Source organism: Falco peregrinus, chromosome 4, assembly GCF_023634155.1.
Source record: "Falco peregrinus isolate bFalPer1 chromosome 4, bFalPer1.pri, whole genome shotgun sequence".
Lineage (NCBI taxonomy): Eukaryota > Metazoa > Chordata > Aves > Falconiformes > Falconidae > Falco > Falco peregrinus.
Window position 1 is genome coordinate 117,246,109 of NC_073724.1, and position 23,863 is coordinate 117,269,971.

Here is a 23,863-nt window from a genome sequence, read left to right on the forward strand (position 1 = left end):
AGTTGCCTGCAAGCTGCCAGAGGGGGGAAGGGCTTTGTGGGCTGATGGCTCCTAACAGCATGAGATAACACTTTCTCCATCCCGAGCCCCTTGCAGCAGCAGCCCCTCTCAAACTGCATCAAAAAGAATCGTCTCTTGAGCAGCCTGGTGTATCTCAGGTCTGTCTCCCTCTTTCAGCCTCTGCCTTGCCTCTGTTCTGGGAGGAGCAGCAAGACCTCAGTCGCTCACCCTCACGGAGCAAAATTCACTTTTGTCATCTGTGCTGAAATGCCTTGAGCCACCTCTTCACGTTATATATGTTGACTGTCTGATTAGACTGAGTTTGGTCAGGGCCTAGTAATTAGTGCACAACCAAACAAAACCAATTTTTACAGAATGCCGCTGGCTTACTTAGGCAGAAATCAAGGTACAGTTATTATTCTGTAGCATCTAAATTGAAGTGGTTGCTTTTCTTGACACAACGTGACCAAAGCCATGTCAAGAAATCACTTTCTGGGAAAAGCTCTGAAGAACCATCCCCTTAAATAAGGATTTTGTGCATTATTTTCTCTACTTTCCGATTCACTTTCTGAGCTGCTCTTAACTAGGTTGAGTAATACATTAGGACATAACTCTCACTGACAATGCAAAGTATCTTACTCCCACTTGCATCAGCAAGTTATCAAAGTATTACCAGGTTTATCTGAATGTTGTAACTTCCCTTGCCTTCCACGATTAACTGAAAAGCCTAGCAACAAACACAACTATTTGAGATCTATAGAAATGTATTGCCTTTATTTTCTTTTTGAACAAATATGTTTATTGTAATCTTTCTGGGTAATATGTTATTTTCTACTTACTAACACACCTGCAACTTATTTATGTCAAAGAAGTGTCATAAATTTACTTTCTCTGCCTACTTCTCTGCAGAATTAAAATATTTCAATAGGATCAGCAAGTCATAAATTCAGTGACACAGTAGGGCTGTTACTGCCCATTTTTAATCAGTCTCTTTTTATGGGGAAATTTGAACATTTAAAACTTGAAACTCCTGTTTTATTTAAATAAAAACTGAAGTCATGGTGACATAATATTAACTGTAGATCAGAAGTCTGTATTGATTTTAGTTGTTTATTATCATTATTAATTTCTCTTGTGGAACTGGAGTTATTGCATGAATAGTTTCAATTGTTTGAATAACAAATGTAAAATTTAACACCTAAACCTCAGGTCTGTTGAACTTAAAGCAAAATCTTTAAATGTAGCAAGGCACTATACCCAACCATAGTAATGTTTTAAGGAATTCAGAAGTTTCTTCTTTAACCTCAGGTTTGCTGGGATATTCTGAGTGATTTGTCAGTGTCGGGACCTTTCCTATTTAGAACAGCATGGCTGTGTGTTAGTTGAAGCCTCAGCTGAGAATGAGATGTTGAATGTGGGATGTGGGACATATTTGTCAGTATTACATGCTGGAGGAGGCAATGCACTTGCTCAGAATCCTTGTAAGTGCTGCTTTTTGTGTAGCCAGTAACTGAGAGCTGGCAAGTATATAAAGATCATCATCTGGACCAAAACATCACCAAAAATGACTGGAGGGACATTTTTATTCAAACAGTAAAAATCATGGTACACTAATAGAAACAGGTCACAAAACCCATCCTGTTCTGAAGAAATAACTTAATGAACCTGCAGATATTGAATCAATGTTGATTTTTACTTGTTAATATTTAATTTAATTTTTAAATTGCCCCTTTTCCTAGAGTTATTATTTTATAAAATTTCTGTCAATTAAAACATTGGTCTCCTGCATATTTTTATACAATGTTTAATCTTACCATAGTTTATTAGTCTTAGGAGTCTTGAGAGTCATTAAGCAAGTAATCTGTTTTCTGTGTTGAAATTGTAAACTTGTCTCTCTTAGTTAATGCATATTACACAAATCTCAACTATTCTTTTGCATAATCCGGAGTATCTGCAGCGCCCAATAATTCTACCCAAACAGGTTTATATTTTCAAATTTTGTAAGGAATTTCATAAACAAGATTTTGGCAAAATGTGTGCTTACAGCAGTGATACAGTCTACCGCAGAAGAATTTAAGGGTCAATTATTTTTCCCTAGCCTATCTAGTTGATGGCAGCAGTAAAATTCTAGCTGATAATCAGGTTTTCCTCTGTTAGATAATTAGATATTTCTTCTATTTAGATAATCCATCTTCTGTAGTGTGACCCTTAAGATAGTCTATTCTCTTTCAGGATCTTTTAATTGATCCCAGTGCTGTAGACCCTTAGCATATATTCCTGAATTTGGTAAAATGGTAAAAGTCATATTTATCCATGCTAAAACAAGGAATTATTCCAGATTCTCTTTGGAAACCTTCTCTGCCTTTGGTGACCTGTCTTCTAGTTAAGGTTGCCAACAACCATGGACACTAATAAGTACAAAGAAAATGCAAGCTCCATTTTTCTGTAGTCTTAGAAACAGAGCCTGTAGAAGCCTAAAATAGTTTACCGTTAACTAAAGGAATTTCTTCTCATTCTTCTCAACAAATTGTAAGAAAAGTTACACAATTTTATTATGGTCTATAGGATTTAATCTTCCTAGATCAAATTCTTTAAACTCTTTTTAACCTAGGCCAAATCCTGTTAAATCATAAATTCTAGGGACTGACCATCACAGCTTTGGGGAGGCATTTTTCCATTTGTACAATTTGAATTTATTAACATGTTATTTTATCTATGATTTCCTTGTTTGCAATAACTCTTAATTGCGTACTAAAACCTCAGAATGTATCAAAATGCAATAAAACACAATCCATTTGTGGATCAATTAATATTTATGAACAGTAGCTAGTAACTTCGCAAAGTCATCAACATCCACAGCAGCATCTTGCAAATACATATAAAAATAAACTTTTAATTTTGGCAGGAAGGTCCAAGTAAGCATAAGCCAGACTGGACTGTAACAACAGCAGCTTACCATAGCTGGGTGCCTTAAAATTGTTTTCATCCTTGCTAAGCTTGGAGCATCTACCTCTAGTATCCAGCAACAAGTGGAGGCTGGTAAAGCACAGTTCACAGGACTTTTCTTAGATGTCAAATTTAAGATGAGACAGATTGCATTCTAGAAGTGTCTCTTTCCTTGACTGCAACCCAGTGGTTCTAGAAAACTAATTCAAGCTGTCATGGAGATGTCAGCACTTGGTGAGATGAACTTTACCTATGATGTCTGCAGTTACCTTTGAAAAATCTAGCCAATCTGTTCCAGCGTGCTCCAAAATGGAAATGGAAATACGCAGCTTTTTCTGTTACTGGTTTTAACTTCTTCAGTATACCTGTCCAATGTGTTCCTCAGTAAAACTCAACTCCATTGAGACACTTCCAGCAATCAGACAGCATGGTGATGTCCTCTGTCCACTGTCAGCTGTGTCAGTCATGGCCACACTGAGATCTGATGAGGAATCAGCCTGGGCAACAGCTCACCCTCAGAGTAGCTACAAATGCCAGGCTCACAAAGTGTCGTTCAAACCAACCTTTCACAAGCATCGTCTTTAACCTTTTTTTTTTTTTTTTCCAAAACAGAAACTTACATTTTTAATTATATAATTTTAGAATTTATATCTGCACTACATTTTTAGTTTTTATATGTTTATATGGTACATTTTAGTAACTTGTGTTTACACTCCATTTTTTCAACTCTATCTCTGACAAACCTAACTTGGACACCCAAAAGGAATGCCCTTTGCAGATGTGCCAGCTTTTGCATTCTCAAAAGACACTTCATCACCAAATTTGAGAGATCTATATATTGAAATATAGCAAAAAAATTAAAACAAGGCTCAAACCTTATTTCATGTAAATAAATAATTAAAACGCAGTAATTAAAATACTCTAGGAACAAATTTTGTCATTTCATGTGCAAACTGTCATATATAGCTCGTTTCTCAAAATGTTGTTGGAAATAAACTTGCTTAATTTTTTTAAACATGGCAATGACTGCAGAATAAAGTCATCAAGTCATCAAGTCCTTATCTTGGTTGACTTTGAAGACCATACCAGAAACTTAATAATAGAACAGAAGCACCCAAATTTTGCTACAGTTAAGTCAAAAGGGATAAGAAGCCTAAATATTGTTCCCACACTCAGCCAACTCTCAGCAACCAGTCAGTGCAGCAGCACTTACTGGTATGAAAATAAGTGGTGGTGTTTCTTTTTGCCTACTTTCCTCCTTCCTGCCAAAAACTACAAGTGTATTTGACCAACTGGATGAGAGAGGCAAAACCAAGTGAAATCAGGGACTAGAAAAGCTAAGCTGTGTATCAGCTGCTGGATTTTGCTCACAAGATATCCTGTTCCTAAACACAGATAAAAGTCAGATCAGATAAGGTTCACGTAACATTTGTGATGTCTGCTAGGCTGGTATCTGACTCATCCCATTGATCGTTGACATATTACCAGACAAAATACTATTATTGGAGAAAGTCAGTGGAAAGTTATTTAAATAGGGAACTGAAGATAGCTGCAATACTTGTAGCAAAATGTAAGCAGTTGTTCAGCTGAAGTTACCCTGTCAAAACACAAATATGTCCTTTTGAGGAAAAATTCCAAGAGCCACCCCCTAAACGGGACTTTTACATTTTGCTGTATCTCTTTTCCATCTTCATCTTCTACAGTCTTTTAACTACTTTTGCTATTGCTGTAAAATAAAACCCTTGCTGGCTGCAAAGCCTCTGCAAAACCTCTACCAGAATTTATGTACAAATACCTCTTATCTTTTCCTTGGTGACCCATAGCAATTCTAGCAAACAACCTGGTTAGGCTAGATACATTTTTCTTTCTATTTGCCTTATTAGCCAAGACACAAATAAGCTTCTTATCATCATACCTACAGCGCAATTTCAGCATTGTCCTTGGACCTCATGTTTCCCTGGCTATGTTTCTGCAGAATGAGAACGTATCAGTACGGTCAATATGCCCCAAGTCACCTTCTAAATAAAGATGATTTCTTGATTCATGTAATTACAGAAAAATACATTTATATACTAGCTATTTCCAAAATGGTCACTTGCAGGTAGTCCAGCAACATACTTGTGGTAGCAGAGAAAATCCTGTTTATGACACTTCTGTAAACCCAGAGCAAGAGACTGAGTTTGAGGAAGCCTGAAGTACACATAGACAACACTCTGTTTTATGTTTCAGTTTGACTTTGTCGAGCTCCTTGATGGAAGACGTCTACTGACACAGGAGGCGAGAAGCTTAGAAGGACCTCAGCGGCAACACAGAGCTTTTGTGCCCTTGTCCAGCCATGAGACAGGGTTTATCCAGTATTTAGATTCAGGAATATGGCATTTAGCCTTCTACAATGACGGCAAGGAATCGGAAGTGGTTTCTTTTCTTACTACTGCTATTGGTAAGGATTTCCTGTATTATTCCTAAGCTTCTAAATATGCCTTGAGGCCAGATATTAACACACATACTCAAATTGCATGATGGCTTTGTGTGGTTTTGGAGAGAATGCTTGTAGGGGATTGTATTTTGCAACAAGCTGAATACCGTTAGGCCTTAAACATCTCATAAGTATTTTGTAGGCCTTTTTACTAACTATATCCGTAACGAGATTCTACCCAGTGCCAAAGATGGATTACAAGCTTGAAATTCCCTGCTTCATTCTCTTCCTTTGTTCTTCTTTTTATTTAGGCTTTTTTGGTTGGTCGGTTGTTTTTTTTTTCTGTTTCTGGAGCAGAGGTACAGGAATGATCGAAGAGCACACAGCATCACCATGCAACAGTTTTGTGTGACGGACAGTCCTGCCTTTGAACACCATCAAAATTACTCAGGCTGGAGTTCAGGCAGAGTACTTGGATTAAAACTCCCATAAAGAGCACTGCAAGGCTTAGTAGCAGGAACCACAAGAACAGGAATCTCTGTTTCTTCTTACTAACAGAAAGAAGCAGAGATTTCTTAAGAAGAACAAATTAACTAAACAAGTCTCTCATTTTCTCTGTCAGTCAAGTGCCCTGCCAGTTCAGTGCACAGGCACCGATTTGTTGCTGTCCAAGGAGGAAAGGATCCTGCCTGTGGGCTGCCTGACAGTCTAGCGCAGTTGGGTATTCTTCCTCCACCTTGTAAATACCAGAATCCGTTTCTGATTCAATAATATTTAAATTTGACTGACCTGCTGAAACTGTTCCTGTACCCAAATTCATTTGGTTGTAATTGCTCCATAAAACTGGCACTCAGCTTTCTTCTAGCCACAGTGATTGTTTAATGGACTTTTTTTTTCCTTGCTGAAAAAAGCAGACTCATTCCAAAGCTGCCATTAATCTCCCTCCCAGAAGAGGCATTGGTGTTGAGTCTCAGCTGTCTGCAATAGTTACCTAAGAGCTATGAGCTGTAATTTGTCTTGGCAGGTTAATTAAAAGTTTAAGTCTTATTAAAGCAAAGTCATTAAGATCCCAATATTCCATTTTAACGTTAAAGTTTATCTAATGCAGAAGTGGAAACACTGCTGTAATACTCTGTGTTAAATTTAAAGTCTCGAAATGCACATGTTCAGTCCTGTTCACAGTTAAGCAAGACCAGAAATACTTGCATGTTAGCTTAAGAAATTGAAGCCTTGCTCTATAGAATGCAGATTTACTTTCGTTTAGTTTACTTTACCAATCTGAGTTTTTACTCACACTGACAACCTTCTGCCCAGAAGTACCTCCAGATATTCCTCTGAAAGCAACTTTTTTTTTCCTTGCCTAAGAATTTCTTCTGTTTAAAATTTCCCATCACAGTAAAACTGGTAAGGCTTTCGCAATGGAAAACACTTTTAAAGCATATCACTAGTTGTTCCTGCTTTCAGAGTGATGCTAAGTGTTCTAGCAAAATTTTTCTTTTGGCCTTATTGCTATAACATGTGGGGGGGTGAGGGGAGCCAAAACATTCTTAATTTGCCTTTGAACAGCAGGGGAGTGATGTGGGTTAGAAAAGCATGTTAGAATGTCTTTAAGGCAGGCCTATTTATTTTGTTCATACTCTGCTGTACTTTCATGACCACATGATAAGCAGAACAGTCCATGATATACAGTCCATGATATATTCTATATATTCCCTGTTGACCTTGAATCATTCTGTGTTTCAGTACAATGAAGTTTTCTTTTGCTGTACAAGAGGGAGCTTTGCCCCATACATGGGAATCAGTTTGTCCACTGGCAGCTGTATACGAACACAAAGCTATAGTGTACAGGAAAAAACTGTTTAGTTACAAGCTATGCACCGTGAAACTCACGTGAGATAAGTAAAACAATTCAATAGGAAGATGTGGCTTCTTGGGTAGAATTTGACTAGATAAATGCAGCGTTTTTGTAAGTACTATAAAAAAATATGGTAACCTTAACAAGTTGGTACCTTTCTTCTTAGTCTAGATTTCAACAGCTTGTTTAAAAAAAAAATCAAGGCAGGTGTTTTGTGTAAATGTACTGTAATACCCAGAACCTTTCTAGTGTATTCATGAGGTCTGGCAAGATATGGTTACTAGATTTTAAGTCTATAAATACTATAGTACTGTGGTGTTATAATTTTTGCCAGTGCCAGAGTAAAGAGGATACAGCAACCTGACACAGTGTTTATGAACCAGGGTGTAAAATAGCAACGCCAAACAAATAAATCAAATCACATGTGATGGGAGCCTTAGATCTATCTGTGTGGGGTGAGGAACGTGCAGGGGAGTTGCTCTGACTGTCAGAGGCAAGCTGCCATTTAATTTGATTTCTGTGGCAGGAGCATGTAGAAAATCTCCCTTTATTATTGCATTGACATAGGGCTTACAGTGAGAGCATGTTTGAAGAGTATAGCTGTGGTGCAGAAAGAAGTAGGATCCAGTGATCTGAGGACCAGCAGCCTGGAACTCCTGAATTCTGATTGATGTGCTAATTCTGACCCCGACTAGGCTCATGCTTCAGCTGCTCACCATGTGAAACTGCGGAGTGACATTTCCCCAGAGATGCTGCGAGGGTGATAGAACTGCTGGGAAAATGCATTTAGCATTAATTAATAATCATGGATAATAGTAGAAAGCACAAAATTGATAATGGAGATCATAATGATAAGTTCATAAAGCCAAACGGTGCAGTGATTCGTTCAGGCAAACTTCCCCTGCGAGTGAGGACTCACCTGAGTAAAGGACCAAAGCTTTCCCTTCAGCAATAAAAAAAGGGTGCTGATTTTCCAGGTATATCTGCTATGTTCCAACAGACTGAACTTTTGAGAGCAGTAAAATCATTGCAGGCTGTGTATGACAGTATCAACTGCAGTTATTGTGCACTGTTTGCCTGGAATCATTTGGCCTTCATTATTCTAGAGAAAACTGGAGAAAAAATGGAAAAAAACCCTCATCTGTATTCCCAGTTTGATAACACATAGTTAATTCCATAAGTTGTGAGGCTGTCCATCATGCAGTTTTTGAATCCCACATAGCTATAACTAAATCCACTTCAGGAACATTAGCACTGATTTTGAGGGCAGGAGATGGCAGTTTAGCCTGTTTTCTAAAAGGATATGGAATCTCATCACTAAAGAGTTAGGTGGTGTCACAATGTGTGCCTGTTACATGCCACTGCATGTAAACCTGGGGAGAATACAGCATCATAATGCCTGTCAGAGCTTTTACTTCTGCATAATACAGTCAATTCAGGTGGAGCTAAGAAAAGATTATTCTGGGAAAGTTTTCAGCTTTTCATAGCATTTTTATATCCCATTCCTCTGAATTATAATGCAAGACATTAAAAAGGAATGGACAATCAAGGTCTCTCAATAATAAATTAACCTTTTTGTAAATGACATTGGTGGCACTTTCTGGAATTTCTAATAGAAACACTTCTTTGAAAAGCACCTTGTGGATTCACCTCTGCCTGATAGTGGTGATTTATTCAGAACAATCTTGTATAAGTGGAGGAAAATAACAGGCTGAGGAATCAGCTGGAATCAGCACATCTGAGACAGAGATGTTGGCCAAAAATCCCAGTAGAAGCAGGAAACATCTGAGAGCCTGCAAACAGCATCTATGGAATCAGAGAGAAAGTGTCTTCCAGCAGCTGTTACTGCTGAGCTCAGGCAAGCTTGGCTGTGCAGGGCCACTGAGAAATCCAAAGGAAAAGCAAAATCAGCTGTCTGTAAGAGGAGAGCATCTCCCTTTACCAGCATGTCACCCAACAAGCAACAGGAAACACATGTAGAACACCTGTGATAAGATGCAAGGTTTTGTCTCGCTTTTATCTTCTGCAAAAGACAACACTTAAGTTTAACAAAAGGACTGTTGTTTCTGCTGCCCCCTCTACTATCTGTAAAGAAAACTAAGTACTTTCCTCCATCAAAGTGCAAAGCAGCTGGCAGCGTTATTTGTAAGGGGCTGCCAGCACATAAAGCACTTTGCAACGTACATCGAAAGGCAAGCTCCCTTCCTGCAACAGCCAAAAATATAACCCACGCCCATTCAGTCCCTAGGACAGCAGTTCACACGCAGGAAGGATACCGGCAGGGGAGCACTTCGCAGTAGCACTGACCGTAGAGGCGAGACTGGAAACCTTCCTTGTGGGAGAGGTGATAAGAATGAATCTTCCTGAGCTCTAAGTGAAAGCGCCTTCGTGTTTAGCTTGTTCTTAGCAAAGGGAAAAGGAAGAGCCTGAGTCACTCCGATTTGCTTCCCTTATTTTTGCTGCCTATGTGTAGGCTAACTTAAGCCTTATCGACTTCCAATTCAGAGGGGATGCATAAGTGTGATCCACTTACAGTCTCAAAGCCATTCATGTTATTTACACTTGCTTTGCTAATGTCTGGAAAAGTCTAAATTGGTTTCATGTAAATATTGAGGAATCAGGATACCATGCGGACTAACACGGGGTGTGATCTGTTCTAGGTTACACTTCCTTTTAGCTCCTTAGTGCCTCAGTTGCTCGACTGAAAACTCCCCCATGTACAATTAGATCTTCAGAACTGAAATGAGGAAAAGTGGTTTTAATGTCCCGGCTGCCCTTTTCTGAACTTCTCCTTAGACTAAAGAGGCTGGAAGTTTAGCAAGTACTTTGCTGAATCAGGGCCCTTTAACTGTTAATGAGACTCCAGCTGCTATGTGGAAGTACTCATTTACTACAAGTGTTGTTCTCCCCTATTGCATGAATGTGGTCATCTGCGCCCTTCCCCTGTTTCACAAAGGGACTTGTGAGTATTTCCACCTTGTGATAACCCTCTACAGATAATTCATTAGTAGCCTGTTCCTTCCCAGACTCACAACTCTTTTCTTGCTTTGCACAGAAAAAGAAATATAGAGGCATATGGAAACCATGGAAGGAAAATCATTTTATTTTTGATGTTATTGATCTCCTGGAAAATAACAGCAGAGCTTTGCATGCTCTGCAGATAGTTTTTTGCCTTCAGCTCTGGGTGTCCCATTACAAGCCTTTGCTTGACAGACACTTTATCAGATGGTCAATGCCTTTTTTGATTACCCTCTTTGGTGGTTGCCACCACCCCTTTTCTGATGCTTTGTTTCCCACTTCCAGCTTTTAGCTAGCTTGTCTGAGTGCGGTAAAACTTGTAGGTTTCAGTCAGGTAGTATTTAGGAAAGATACAGTCACTCAATTCAGGTAGGAGGCAAAAAGGACATTTATGAGTCCCTGCCAGGCTGTGCTAGGCTTTTTCTTCCCTTGTGAATTTGGTCTCATGAATGATGCTATGTTGACAGGCTTGCTTGATTGAAAACTTAATGCTTATCCACAGGGTAGCCTCAGGTTATGCTGCAGCACTGCGAGGTGTCTTCCACTAAACATCCAGCTGGCCACAGGACTTAAGGTCCTTCAGTGAGAATTGAATTAGTCCATGCTGGAGGATGGCAAGAAGACAGCAGATTGCCATCTCCATCCTAGCCAAATCCATCCCCGCCTGATTGGTAAGGTATCATCTGGAGAGCCAGAAATGTGAACTCCCTCTGTCTGAGCTTTCTATGAGCTGCAAGAATTCCTCTCTTCAAGCAGGTGTAGTAGTGTGCTTGGTGAGATTTTGCTTTTTCATCCAGCCCACGTGTAAATCTAATCTGTTTGCTTTATAGGGCTTAATAAAAAGCAAATATAGCCTGAGCCTGGGTCTGGAAATGGAGAGATGGCTGTGCAGAGGTGAAACTTTTCACGTTAGTTTGCTTTCCCTGTGCCCAGAGGATTTTGTTTGCTGTCCTCGGTAACACAGTGTTGATGTTTTCAGATGGATAATGATATGGCCCTTAAAACTGTAGCACCTGGAAGTCAACAATGTCTTTATAAGTGCCCCCTTAATATTTTCACCTTTTTCCCCCAAACTGATGAAGATTCTCATTTCCCAGTGAGGTGAGTCAAGGGGATTAGCATCTTCTAGTGTTGGAGTTTATCTCCCTGTCTGCCTTTTCAGATGAGTCCTAACAGATCAGGCATTGTTCCTGGTTCTTAAATCCCCTTCAGTTAATATTTGTACATGATCCTGTGGCACACCATTCCCTTAATGTTACCTGCAGCTTTCTGTCTGCTTTTCTGCAGCTGCACCACTTCCAAGTAACCTAAAGTCAGATCAGTTGCTTCAAATCTAGATGTTATTTCTGATGACCTTTTTTCTCTCTGCAAGTGTCTGAAACAATTCTTACATAATAACCCTGCTTCCCAAGCCATAATGACAGGCAAAATTATTATTTCAGGATTATTCTTCTGAAGATGTAAGGCATCTCTAATAAAGGGGAAATTAGGGACACATCTCAAAGATAATTAAATAATAAGCAGCCTGGAAAGGTCAGATGCTTGGCTGTAAAAACTTTCATAGCTGCTCTTTCTGTATAGAGTGTATCTCTTCATTGATGCTCTGTGAGTAAAAGCTAGCAGTAGAAAATTACACTGTATAAAACTAGCTTAGCTTTAAATCAGAGCTGGAATAATTTATTTAATATTACACGAGCTTTTTCTGGATTTTTTTTTTTCTATGTATGCTCCTCTTTCAATAGATCTTATGATTGCAAGTGATGATTTGGGTGGGAAAAACAGGCAAGCAGACACATATATTCATTCATATTGTTGTACAGAAGAAATTAAATGATGTTTGTAAAGACTGCTTGGATGCCAAAAGTATTCATCTCAGTAGAAGTTAGATGTCTGAATGTCTTAAATGAACTAGATTTTGTCTGGTTTTGATCATGCTTTAAAGTGGTAGAAAAACGAAGGTAGATTTGTCTTTTTGAAAAGATTTGCCTACATCTGTACTTACATGGGCTGGTAGCCTTGAACTTGCTTGTCAGGGTGCTGTTTGCAGGCAGGCAAGTTCTCTTGATCTGACAGAGCTTGTACAAAAGGTTTATTGATCAGGGTAATTACTTCAGTTTTAGGGTCAAGAAAGGGTTTATTTAATACTGAAGTTAAAGCCTTTTTCTTTCAGTTATTTCTGTCCCTTTTTTTCAGTTCACTTTCTTCAGAACAGCAGAATTCTGCCTTAATAACACGGCATACAGTGCTATCTGCGGGTTTTCTGGAGAAATGTGTAAAACTGTGCATATGGTTTTCGTTTTTACACATTTGTATATAGCTCTTTCCATGCACCCCAGACTGCAGGCTAATGTAAGCACAGCTTGTTTTATTCCTGTGTCGTATTACCGAGCTGCTAGAAACAGCTCTGTGCAGACTTTTCTTTCCATGAATGCTCTCCTGCTAAAGCACAGAAATAAGGTTGTGGGAGTTGCTCGTCCACTTTGGCAAACAAAACGAGAACCCTTTCTGTACTAGAACAACAGACTTTTTAAAGACTTAATTTTCCAAAGGTTGTATAAAAGTGTATGTATTTGCATGCAAGACCACAAAAAGGAACGCCAACAACAAAAGGAAAAGCCAACGACATTGGCACCTTGGGAGTTACTGGACCAATCTCCCCTTTTGCACGGGGGCTGAGTGGGATAAGGATGCAGTCCGTACAGTAACTTCTGGCATATATTGACTTTTAAAATGATAATGGCTGGTCTGTGTATTAGATGTGTGACTACTTTCTTTTTTTAAGTAAGTGCTGCAAAAGTTTCAGAAAAAGTGACATAGATTGTATTAAACTGATTTGTAGAGGGCTTGCTGGAGGCTCTGAGAAGGAACATGATTTGACCAAGTTTGTGCGGCAAGTGTGCTAGAGGCTGAAACAGAGCTATAAATTCTACTTTTTCCCTGGCCCTGATCAAACATCACCAAGAGCTCAATGCTGTCGCCTGAGCACAGGCATCTAGCAGCACCTGAGATGCCGCAGGGAACTGAGGCATCTCTACGGGGGGGCATATCCAACAAAAAACCTACAGGAGACTCAGGCCCTTCTGTAGCAGTGGCTGGAAACCAGGCATCATACTTAAGAGCATGTGACGAACACCAGGCGCCTACCTAATTGAACCTCAGACATCAGTCATTCCAGCCAGAACATCCTTATTTACCAGGCTGGGTATATTTGCCAAAGACCTTGTGTAAGATTAAACTTAATCTTTAATGCACCTAAAATTATAGCATTGCTAAGATTTCGTGGCATCTGTTTGACCAAATGAGATCACATTTGAGGTCCTCTCTGTGGGTGTATGCAAGAATGGTTTGCTTTTTTCCCCTGAGAATATACCAGCTTACAACATCATTTAAAATGAAACTCAAGGCCAGCTTTAGCCTTGCCCTGAGCTACAAGAGCAGAAATTGTAATGTAGTGAACGTGAAGTAACTTCCTGCTTGCTAGTGCAGCTCCAGAAGCTGAACCCTGAAGGCTGAATAATTGTTGTTTCCTGTATTAGTTTGTAACAATTTATGAGAGTGGGAAGGAACGAAAAAAAAATCTTTGCAATCCCTTGGGCAAATTTGGGATATGAGAATTTCATTTACTGGAGTGAGATTCAGGTTTAAAAATATTCCAGCTGGAAAAAAGAAAAACGAGGAAGAAAAGAAATGTTTGCAAAGTGTCTTCCTCGATCTCCACAGCTTTGTCATATGTGTGTTACAAGTACAGGATTAAAGTGTTATTGTGCTTAGGAGCTGCGTTATAGAAGGAAGAAGAAAGTTTCAGCCCAACAGCTACTCTTTGTTTAAAATCATTCACTGGTTTTGGGGATTTTTTTCCCCAGCTAATTTCTAACCTGTGATCACATTTCAAGTGATTTAGAACAGAGGATTTTTTCAGACGGTCAATGTACAATTCCTTAAGAAGTGCGTTTCATAGACCCTTTCATGCTTTTAGCATTGCTCGCATTCTAGGGGCAGCAAGCAGTGTTCCCTGCATATCCCTATGAGCAGCAGAAATACATTAGCAGGATTTTCTAAAAGTTGGTGAAGTCAAAGGAGATTTTACCACTAACTTAAATGTTAGTGTACGTAGACCAGCGCCCAAGTGCTTTTGAAATCCCACTACACCTTATACTTTCAACCATCTGATAGCTTTAGATTTTAAGGCATTCTGTACTGGAAAGATTGCTTCTTAAAAAGGAAGCAGTAAGAGAAAGGAATGAATCAGTGAGATAAAGCTTGCTCTCAAAGGGCAAACCAAATTCAGACCAAATGTGGCATAGGCTTCTGAAATGGTTGGGCTTGTTCTCTTCATTATTTGCTCCCCAAACTATTCCCACATGGTAGTTGTTTCTGTAGAACAGAAGTTCAAAAACAGTGCACAAAAAAAGCTGGTTTTGTACTGTTTCCAGCTGGGCCTGGACTTGTGTGTGCTTGAAACAGTGTGAGAAAGGCTGACATTATTGTGGTGAGAGCCATTTGAGTACCTGGGTAGGTATCTCAAGCCAGACCTAGAAGCAAAAGTACAGATACCTCAAGGGAAAATGTGTTCACATGATGTACTGTCAAATTTGGCAAACTCAGCAGCTCTTGATGATTTCAATAAGCAACCCAAACTGATCCTGAATGCCAAACCTTTTATGCTTCACCATCACCTTTTAAAATGATCCAGTCTCTAGAGTCACTGCTGGCTGGAGCAGGTACTTGCTGTCAGTACATTAATGGAGATGTGGGGTATCTGCCATTACAAAGTGCTTTTTAAAAAAAGTTCTTACAGAGGAAGAGTAGAGGGAGAATAACATGCAATTGGATACCATGGTTACTGTACTTCACTCTGACTTTCCAGAATCGGGAGTGATTTAAGGATTGGTTTAAGGACTGCCCGCCCATTGCCCTTTTCCTTATTTAGCATCCTTATACCTGCATGTGAAGGTTAGAGTTCCACTGGGATATGATATCAAAACAGGGTTATATGCATGGATCTTTAATTAAAACAGACCTCCCAGCCTTTAGAAAAGAAAAAAAAAATATCTGGCACAACATCAAGTGGCAGTAGCAGTATCAGCATCACGCTAGGTGCCCTACAGAAGAGGAAGCTGTGAAAGAACACTCAAAAATAATGCCTCAGTTTCCATGATACTGTCAAGACATTCCCATCCCTGGCTTCCAGGTGTGGATTACTTGAGGTAGAAATGTAAAAGCCTTATAAAACACAAATGAAGCAGAAAAATCAAAATCTTGGCAGGTGAGGATGTACCATAAGAAGGAATCAGTCATTTCAAACTTCAGCTGGTAAAGGAAGAGGAGACATTTCCATGTTTCCTTTGTTTCCAGGGTATTTTTTCTCCTTTTCATTTTTTTTTCCTTTCCTTTTGGCTCATAATGTTAAATCTGATGTTTCGAGGTATCTGAAACCCGTTTTATCCCCTCTCATCTCCATGTCTCTCTTGGCATTGTTATCACAATTAGAAGAGCAGGTGACAGTTCTCTAGGCTTAGATTCCAACCTATCCTGCAGAGAAATTCAATTGAGTACCATAATTTCTTTGGAAAATAAACAAGACTGCAAGCACTGCAACTGGGAAGTAAATTAAATGTGTTCACAGAGCTTCAGCATCTTCTTTGCCTTCCATGTTATACTGCCTGACTTCCTATTAAAATTATTGCTAACATAGTCAGGGCAGTGACAGGAAGCATTTTTGGGAAGAGAGATGTTATTGCAATGAACTTGTAAGTGACAGCTTTATCCTAGACAAGCAGATCTAGGAGAAAGCATATGTGTCTTGCTAAGGTTGCTCTGATGTAGCAGCAGAGAATAAGGTGAAGTAACGCGGTGTCCCTTCACTCTCCCATGGGATGTAATTCATTGTACAGTGAGAGAGATGCTGTGCACTCTTCATGGCCCTTTTGCATTGATGTGGCTCACACAGGGGATTTCAAGGTTAGATATGAACCATGGAATCTACCTACCTGCTGCCGTGCTCCATGTGCGCTCCCTCCCTCACAGCAAACCATCTTCTTTAGCCAGGGGAACATGACGAGGCAGAAAATAGCTCAGTGGACAGTCAGGAACAATTTCTTTCCACGTGACAATAAATATATGTATTTAATTGAGGCAGTAAACAATTCTCCTCTAAGTATTTGTTTTACCTCCAGATATATTTTTTTCAATAATTTACTGTTTTTAAATTAATGCATCTGTGTATACAGAGGGTGGGCATTTATAGGGAAAGGGTAGAACTTCTTATTACACCTATCAGTAGGTATGCAGTATCTCCCTGGACTGGTAGGTTAGCATCTGAGCCAATTTACTTTAGGCTGAGCAGCTATGTATATCTTCTCACCAGCACAGAGCAAAGGAATTTGAGGCCATTTCTGGTGTAGAGGTGGAGTAGACTACTAGGTGAATAGGCCAAACAGTGAGGATACCTAAGGAACCCAGCTTTTTTCTTTGCATCTCACTTCTACTATTGAATATTCTAATTGGTACAAGTTCTATTTTCTTTGAACATTCATTCCAGAAACTGAGATTAGCGTTGATTCATTAAAGTCTAAGTCTTCTACTTCTGTGCTATTCCTACAAGTTTCTGACACCAAACACTGCCAGTTCCAGAACAACTCTTTGAGGTTGTTGAATAAAATAGTTATATTTGAATTCATAGGACTTCACTGCACAGAATGGCGTTTCATCAGTTCGTAGAAAGCAATCCTGGTGCTTATTAACTCCCAGGAAAGCTACTGCCTTCAGTTGCCAGCTAGATAACTATTTTTTTCTTTGCCAATAGATAGTTGCCTCTAAATGCCTAGGGAATGTTGATGCTTGGTGGCAAGTGTAGGCTATAAAATATTTATCTTTAACACACAATTGTGTTACTGCAGCCTCTAATAGGATTTGGTGTCAGGCAAGCATCTGCCTTGGCCTCTGGCCCAAAGATAGAGAAACAAGCTATTAAGTCGAATGTTGCATAGTAAATAAATAAGGCGGAAATACTGTTAAAGTAGCTATACCGCTGACCAACAAATATGGTGAGTATATAAAAAAGAAGTCCACCAAGAGTCTAACACTTTGTCTGCCTCCTTAATACGTTTATTGTATTTCATCTGGATAAAGGTAATTCATGTGGGTAATTGGAAGCCCAGCTGACAGGTCTTTACGGAGCTCACCGCAGTAGAGATGGTTTTCAGAGGGCTTTTTGTCAGCACCAACGTGGTCCCCTGAGCGGACCATTAGCCTGGGAGCTTTGTCGCTCTCCCATGAGTCAGTTTATGACATGAAGCAAATGGTGTATTTGCCTATGCCCCAGATGACCGCCCTAAAAAAATGGCAATGGTAACAATTAGTAGTTTCCTATTGAACTCGGTGATAACCTTAAATGAAAGGTAGTGGGGTGTGAAGTCTTATTATGGGTATGGGCAGGATCATGCCAGTTTATAGCTTCTCTCAGGGTAAGGAGCGATTGCAGTGGGAAAACAAGCGATGAGATAAAGATTTCGGCCAAGTTTCCCTCAAAATCTACCAGCTGTGGGATTACTTGTACTGAGAAAAAAAAAAAAAAAAAAAAAAGTCCCCTGAGACAAATGGCAAAAATCCCAAGGTATCCTCAGCAGCTGTAAGTCAGCATGGTGCATGAAGCAAAGCTGGTTTGCTCCAGACCATGATCTGTTTCTTTCTCTGCTCTGATAATTAAAACTCTTGAGCAGTAGGGACCTTAAAGAGTACTTCGAAGAAGAGTCTTGCTGTGGGAGAAGTCTAGGCTTTTACACTTATATAATGTTTTCCATCCCTCCATTTTTGTGAGTCTAGAAGCATTTTTGTACACCCTCCTTTTCCTGAGTGAGGTGGGCTGGACCAGAGTAGGGGGTATCCGCTAGGTCAGACGAGGCATTTCTCTGCCATTCTCCAAAATGGGACAGTGTGGGTCTGAAGACCATGTGTCTCATTATGTCATTTACTGTTTCTCTCAGAGGAGGTTTGGATGTTTACAATATTTATTCAGGAAATTACTTGTTTTTTCAGTTGCTAATTAGATTTCGAAGCTGGCAGGACAATTACTTCCATACGCAAGCTGCTGCAGTCCCCATTAGAAGCCCCACTGCCTCAAGTTTTGCAGGTCTGTTCCCAGTGTGAGTTGTTTGCTTCCAGGAGGTTTGTTCCTGCTGCCTTTGGTTGTTGAAAGGTGGTATGGGAGCCGCATTTTCAATGTTCTCTTTGGACACAATAGCAAAACCATATGAAAGCATCATGCATCATCCATTGACTGACTCTCAAATTGATAGTCTTTGCCCTTACCAGCTGGTGTCAATCAGATCACTGCAGAGATTGGGAAGCCAAGAGAAAGCAGTGGGAGTCAGGCTGAAAACAGAGAACATATATATCTCTTTCTAAAAAAAGAATTGTCCATGGTCTCACAGTGAACTTTAACAATTAAGTAAAACAAAACAAAACAAAACATGGTCATGATTCTCTAAAGCAGTTCCCATGGCACTATTCATAAAACACCATATGGAATTCTGTATATATTGGAAAATATCCGTATAATTACGTGAACAGCTAACAGAGTAAGCTGTAGAATGGAGAGTGGAACCTGGCCATAACTGCAGTGACCTGCTTTTGTTTATTGATTGACAGTTTGTCACCTCTGTACCAATGTTGACTGTGGACGTACTTAAAAGACAGACAGTTGTTTTGTGCCACCAACTTTGGGGCTCCCTGAGGGTTAAAAGAGTTTACTCTCTTCTATCATCTAAGCCCCATTAGATAATAATTTGGCTAAGTCCTAACTTCTGAAGATTTGTCCACTTGATTCTTCATTCTTTCTGGAGTTCCCCTGTGATTACTCCCCAATTTCTTATGCCAAGTCACCCACCTCCTCCTGTTTAGTTTGAAATGTAGGTATTAGCACAGTGTGTGTGGCTGGGTGTACAAGTTACGTGTGCATTTCAGAAGGGCCAGAAAATTGACTCAGCTGCCAAACCAGTGCAGTCTGTAACCACTGAAATGAAATTCAGTCCTAGGATGAAGACAGAGGTTTTTATGGGAAGTCGTAAGCGCATATGACTTGCTAATGCCTGCAGTCTTCAAAGTAAAAAGAAATTCCTGTTTGTGATTGTACCTAAGAATATAAATAGGACGGTGCTCAGTATTGCACACACAACTCAGACTGGTTGCTCACCAGCCCAGGTCACAAGCCTTGTTTCTCATTAGCTTTGGAGTTCATGAGAAAAAAAGGAGGTTCATTTAACGCTTCCTTTATGGAAATACTTTTGAGCTCTTTGGGAGCAGCTTTGAGACAAAGATGTACTGCATGAATTTTCAACTTTTCAGAGCTGATTCTCAGTAGTGAAGAACTTTTGGGAGTGTGCAGAGATTTTAATTGCCCTGAGTCACACCGGGCAAGTTTGTATCCTTAACTGCTATAAGAATGGTAAATGGTACTAGCCACTGAGGGGGGAGAATTTCTTTTCACTTCATCTCATCTCTATTGGGCAGGTTATTCCAGGGCAAAGTGAGGCAGTGTAAAATAAGAAGGCATTAGAAATGTTAATTTTGGCTGTATTAGAAAAACAGGGAACATCAGAGAAAGCAATGAAGTAAGGTGAAGGGATTTTTAAGGGCTTACTCTGTTAGTAATAGTATAGGGTGTTCAGGCCACAATTAACAGGTGCTTCAGTGAAGAAGGTACAATGGGTTTCATTCATCTGTGGTTTTATTCCGTGTTGGCCTGAATATGGTATGATGCAGTTAGGGGACATTGGCAAAGAAGAGTGGGAAGTCAGGGCTCGAGGACATAGTGATATAGGAAGTGATATGTGTGCGTATCGCTGCATTTTTGCAAAGTAAAATGCCAGATCTGTAGATGAACCGCAAAATAAACATTAATATTTTTTTGACATGCATTAGTGTCAGTCACTGTTGATGGGATCTGACCAACTATAGATGTCTTTGATGACAATATCTACATCTGAACTAGTCAGAGGAGGAAAGGATACGTCACTGGAGCAAAGTTCATTAAATGGATTGACCCTAAGATCTGGGAGAGTTTGGTTACCTGAGTACAGGTATGCTCCATTTCTGTGGTCACTCTGAACGTCTAGATCCCATTATACATTGTCAGTATAGTGGACGACAGTCATTCAGTTTACCCCACAGTAGACATCTATCTGGTGTACTGAGTCCTGCCTGTCTTGTCCGAGGCATCACAAGTGCATCAATTGGATGATACTATAAATGCAGTAACTATAAATTTCTAGTAACAAAAGATTCCCATTCAGCTAATGTGGTGCATTGTTACACTTTGGAACAGCTGCCCTGCCTGATGCTATGTTGGTTTTTAAGTGTTGCTTTGATTTTTTGTTATTTATTACATTACATAAATATACCAAGAAAGTTGTATGGTTATTTTACTCCTTTTCAGGGACTCAATTTAGTCCTTTAAAGCAAACACTTGAAAAAAGCTTCAAAAAATACTTTTTTAGAATACTATAGGTGTTGTCATAACACTGGGAGTCTGTCCTTTGTCAGGCACTGACATAGCTATTCCCACTGACTTCAAAGGTCATGCATAAGTAACGTCTACGCAGTGTTCCTACAGCTTGCAAACCCCAACCCGGCATGACGGTGTGATGGTAAGGTTTTATGAGACATCTACGTACTTCTCTGATGCTGAACAGTGTGGCCCTACTCCTTCTGTTCCCAGTTTTCAGGCAGCAGAAAACAATTTGCTTGCTTTTTTTTCTCTGTTGTATTAATTTTTGTCCACTTTTTGAGCCAAAACAACTCAGTAAAGGGTCTGACAAGTACCAGAGACAGCACAAGAAGAGGGAGCTTAGACTTGTACCTAGGAGGAGAGAATTAGAGGAAAAGGAATGACCCTTTCAGCAAAAGGAGCTGTTAAATCTCCTTGCCCATCTCATCTTGTTGTTTTACAGTACTCACACTCTGTATGTTCATCTTATGTGTATGTGCATAAACAATTTTTTTTAAAAAAAATCTGCATATATTTGTTGAAAGCAAGAAAGGTGTGAACATTCTAAAAAAACCAGGAAAAGTGCATAAAGCAAAATTATGTGCATTTTCAGCAGTGAAATTTAAACATCACAAAATTCTGAAGATTATATACATACAGGCTAATATTAACTTTTTGTTTGCAGGATAGATTTGTGTTTATACCTGCTATTCAATGAGAGTTAGTATACCTAAATATCAATATAAATGCACAAGGCCTGAGTTGCTATTTCTTTATTCTGGGAAGCATGGCTGCTGTTTGATTGGAATAAAGATGGCAGTTCAAGCCCAAAGTGTTGACTGCATGCTGTGATTGTGTTTCCATGCACTGCAAAGTGGATATCTGCTTAACTATAGACGTTAAGTATTAGAAAACTGACAGCATTGCCTTGTACCTTCCTTGCTGCATGGAGCTATCTGATCATGAGATGTGTGATGCCAAGTCTTAAAACACAAATGCTTGAAATGGTTTTTATTATTTAAAAATGCTGTTGCCTTTTATGAATGATTAAATTACACCGTATCTTTAAAATGTCCTTCAGAAACCTCTTCTGTTTGGTTGGAGAACACCCATCCAGAAACAGGCTTCCTTTCATTTGTGATTAGAAATTAATTTGCGCATCTCTGCTGCAGCTGTTCCTCTTCACTTGCACTGATAGGGAGTTTACAAGTATCTTTGCTACCACAAGGCCCAGTGAAGTAGGTCTGTGAAAGCACAGTCGTTATTCACACGGCTGAGATTTGCACCCCACTCCATGATAGATGTACCACCAGGGCCCCTCCTGTACAACTGAATTTCATTTTAATCTGATAAGCGTTTCCCTCTGAGAAAATGTGAAATAGTGTGGAATGAGCCAAGGTATTCCATCACCCTTCCAAGCCCCACTCAAACTTACTCAGTCTTCACTCACAGTTTAGTCAAGGAAATAAAACTATTTTCATTCTCTTTTTGATATGTAATGTTTATCAGCTTGTGTTCTTCTTTTATGAAAGATAATTTTAGCACAAGTATTCTGAGCTGTCCTCAAAACAGAAGTGCTAGATAACATTTTGCTTACCTTTTAACTGTCCTTGAAAGATGAATAGCCAATGGTTTTGCCAAAGTCAGGGAATTTAAGATGATAACTAGAAACCAAGTGTGGAATAGTCCCATTCCTGTTCCACCAAGATGCAGTATTAGCCCCAGAATGTTTGGATAATGTTGTAGAACAAATGAGAAGGCATTTGGTTAGAAATAATCCTTCAACAGGCAGACAAAGTAAACCAAGGGTCTGTGTTCTGAACTTCATAGGGGAACATTTCTGTCATAGCTTAGTTACTTTTGGCACAAATACATGCCCCACGTTCGCTTACCCAGGTCAACCAAATTCGATAAAATGTGCATGTTCTGCCAGGAGAATGGGGTGTGTTGCTTCTCTCCAATAAATTCAAAGAGTGAAAACGGTTGGAAAAATAAGCAGGAAGAAAAGACATTTGGAAGTCTTCAGGTACTGAGTGAGGACAAACCCTGGTGGGTACTGAGCAGCTGAGATTTAATCATAGGATAGGATTTGCAGTTGCTCCTCACTAATGTGTTACGGTTGAACCATCCATTGGTGAAAATGGATGAGTCCTGTTTAGTGGAGCTCAGACTAATGCTTTCAGCCCCAAGAGCAGCAATTGCTTTGAAGTTTCAGCTGTCCTGCCATCCAGAGCCCTCGCAAACTTGGTGTTTACTTGCCTAAAGAAGTATCTGAATTCTCTTTTGTTTTCCAGAATCAGTGGATAATTGTCCCAGTAATTGCTATGGGAATGGAGACTGCGTGTCTGGGACTTGCCATTGCTTCCTTGGCTTTCTGGGCCCTGACTGCGGCAGAGGTAGGAATTTATACTTGATTAACTCTTCCCCTCTCCCCTTCAGTTAATATTTTTCATGTGGAAATTGTATTCATGCCTGTGCCTTTTGCAAAGTACACCTCACCCAGCTCGGGGATGCTGCAGCAGAAAAGAAACAAGTCAGGTCTGTGGATTTGTTTGCTACTAGTCGTGATTGCTGTGACCTTGGCAACAACACAGTGCCCTAGTTGCAAATGGACAGGCAAAATGTCGTGCTGGGAATTTTCTCTCTGGAAGCAACTTTAGAAAATGTGACTTATAAATGTGGCATTATTGTTTGTTTAGCAAAGCACTCTGTCATTGTGTGGTATGATCCCTATAATGATACTTTCTTTTAAGACACTGATTATACAAAAATTAAGTACTATTTTCAATGCTGCAGGCTTTGCAAGTCTGCCTGAGGTCTGATTGCTGACAGCCTGGCTGTGGGGACAGGGGCAGGGTTAGAGTAAAGTTAGGGAGTGGAGTAATGGCAGGAAGAACTGGATACTCTGGCCAGAACTGAAAATGCTGGGGCGACTGGGAAGGAGGCTCACCCCAGCAAACAATATAATACATTTTTTTGCTCAAGTGATAAGTATTTTTAATAAATGGTTTTGAAAGGATTTTCATTTGACCTGAAATTTTTAGGTTATTTAAACGTAAAAAAAAAAAAAAAACCCAAACAAAACAAAACAAAAAAAAATAAAAACCTGAAGTACTTTTAGTAAGAGCATTTTTCAGACTGA

At 39.6% G+C, this 23,863-nt stretch overlaps 1 protein-coding gene across 6 annotated transcripts in view; it reads left to right on the forward strand.

Annotated features, from left to right (window-relative positions):
- The window catches only part of TENM4 (teneurin transmembrane protein 4), a 352,231-nt gene that overhangs the window by 172,978 nt on the left and 155,390 nt on the right, over positions 1 to 23,863 (forward strand). For all 6 annotated transcript variants that reach the window (XM_027781531.2, XM_055802888.1, XM_055802889.1 and 3 more), the window contains 2 exons: positions 5,176 to 5,386; positions 23,016 to 23,117. In XM_027781531.2, the coding sequence (XP_027637332.1) occupies positions 5,176 to 5,386; positions 23,016 to 23,117 (313 nt within the window). The remainder of the gene's footprint in view (positions 1 to 5,175; positions 5,387 to 23,015; positions 23,118 to 23,863) is intronic.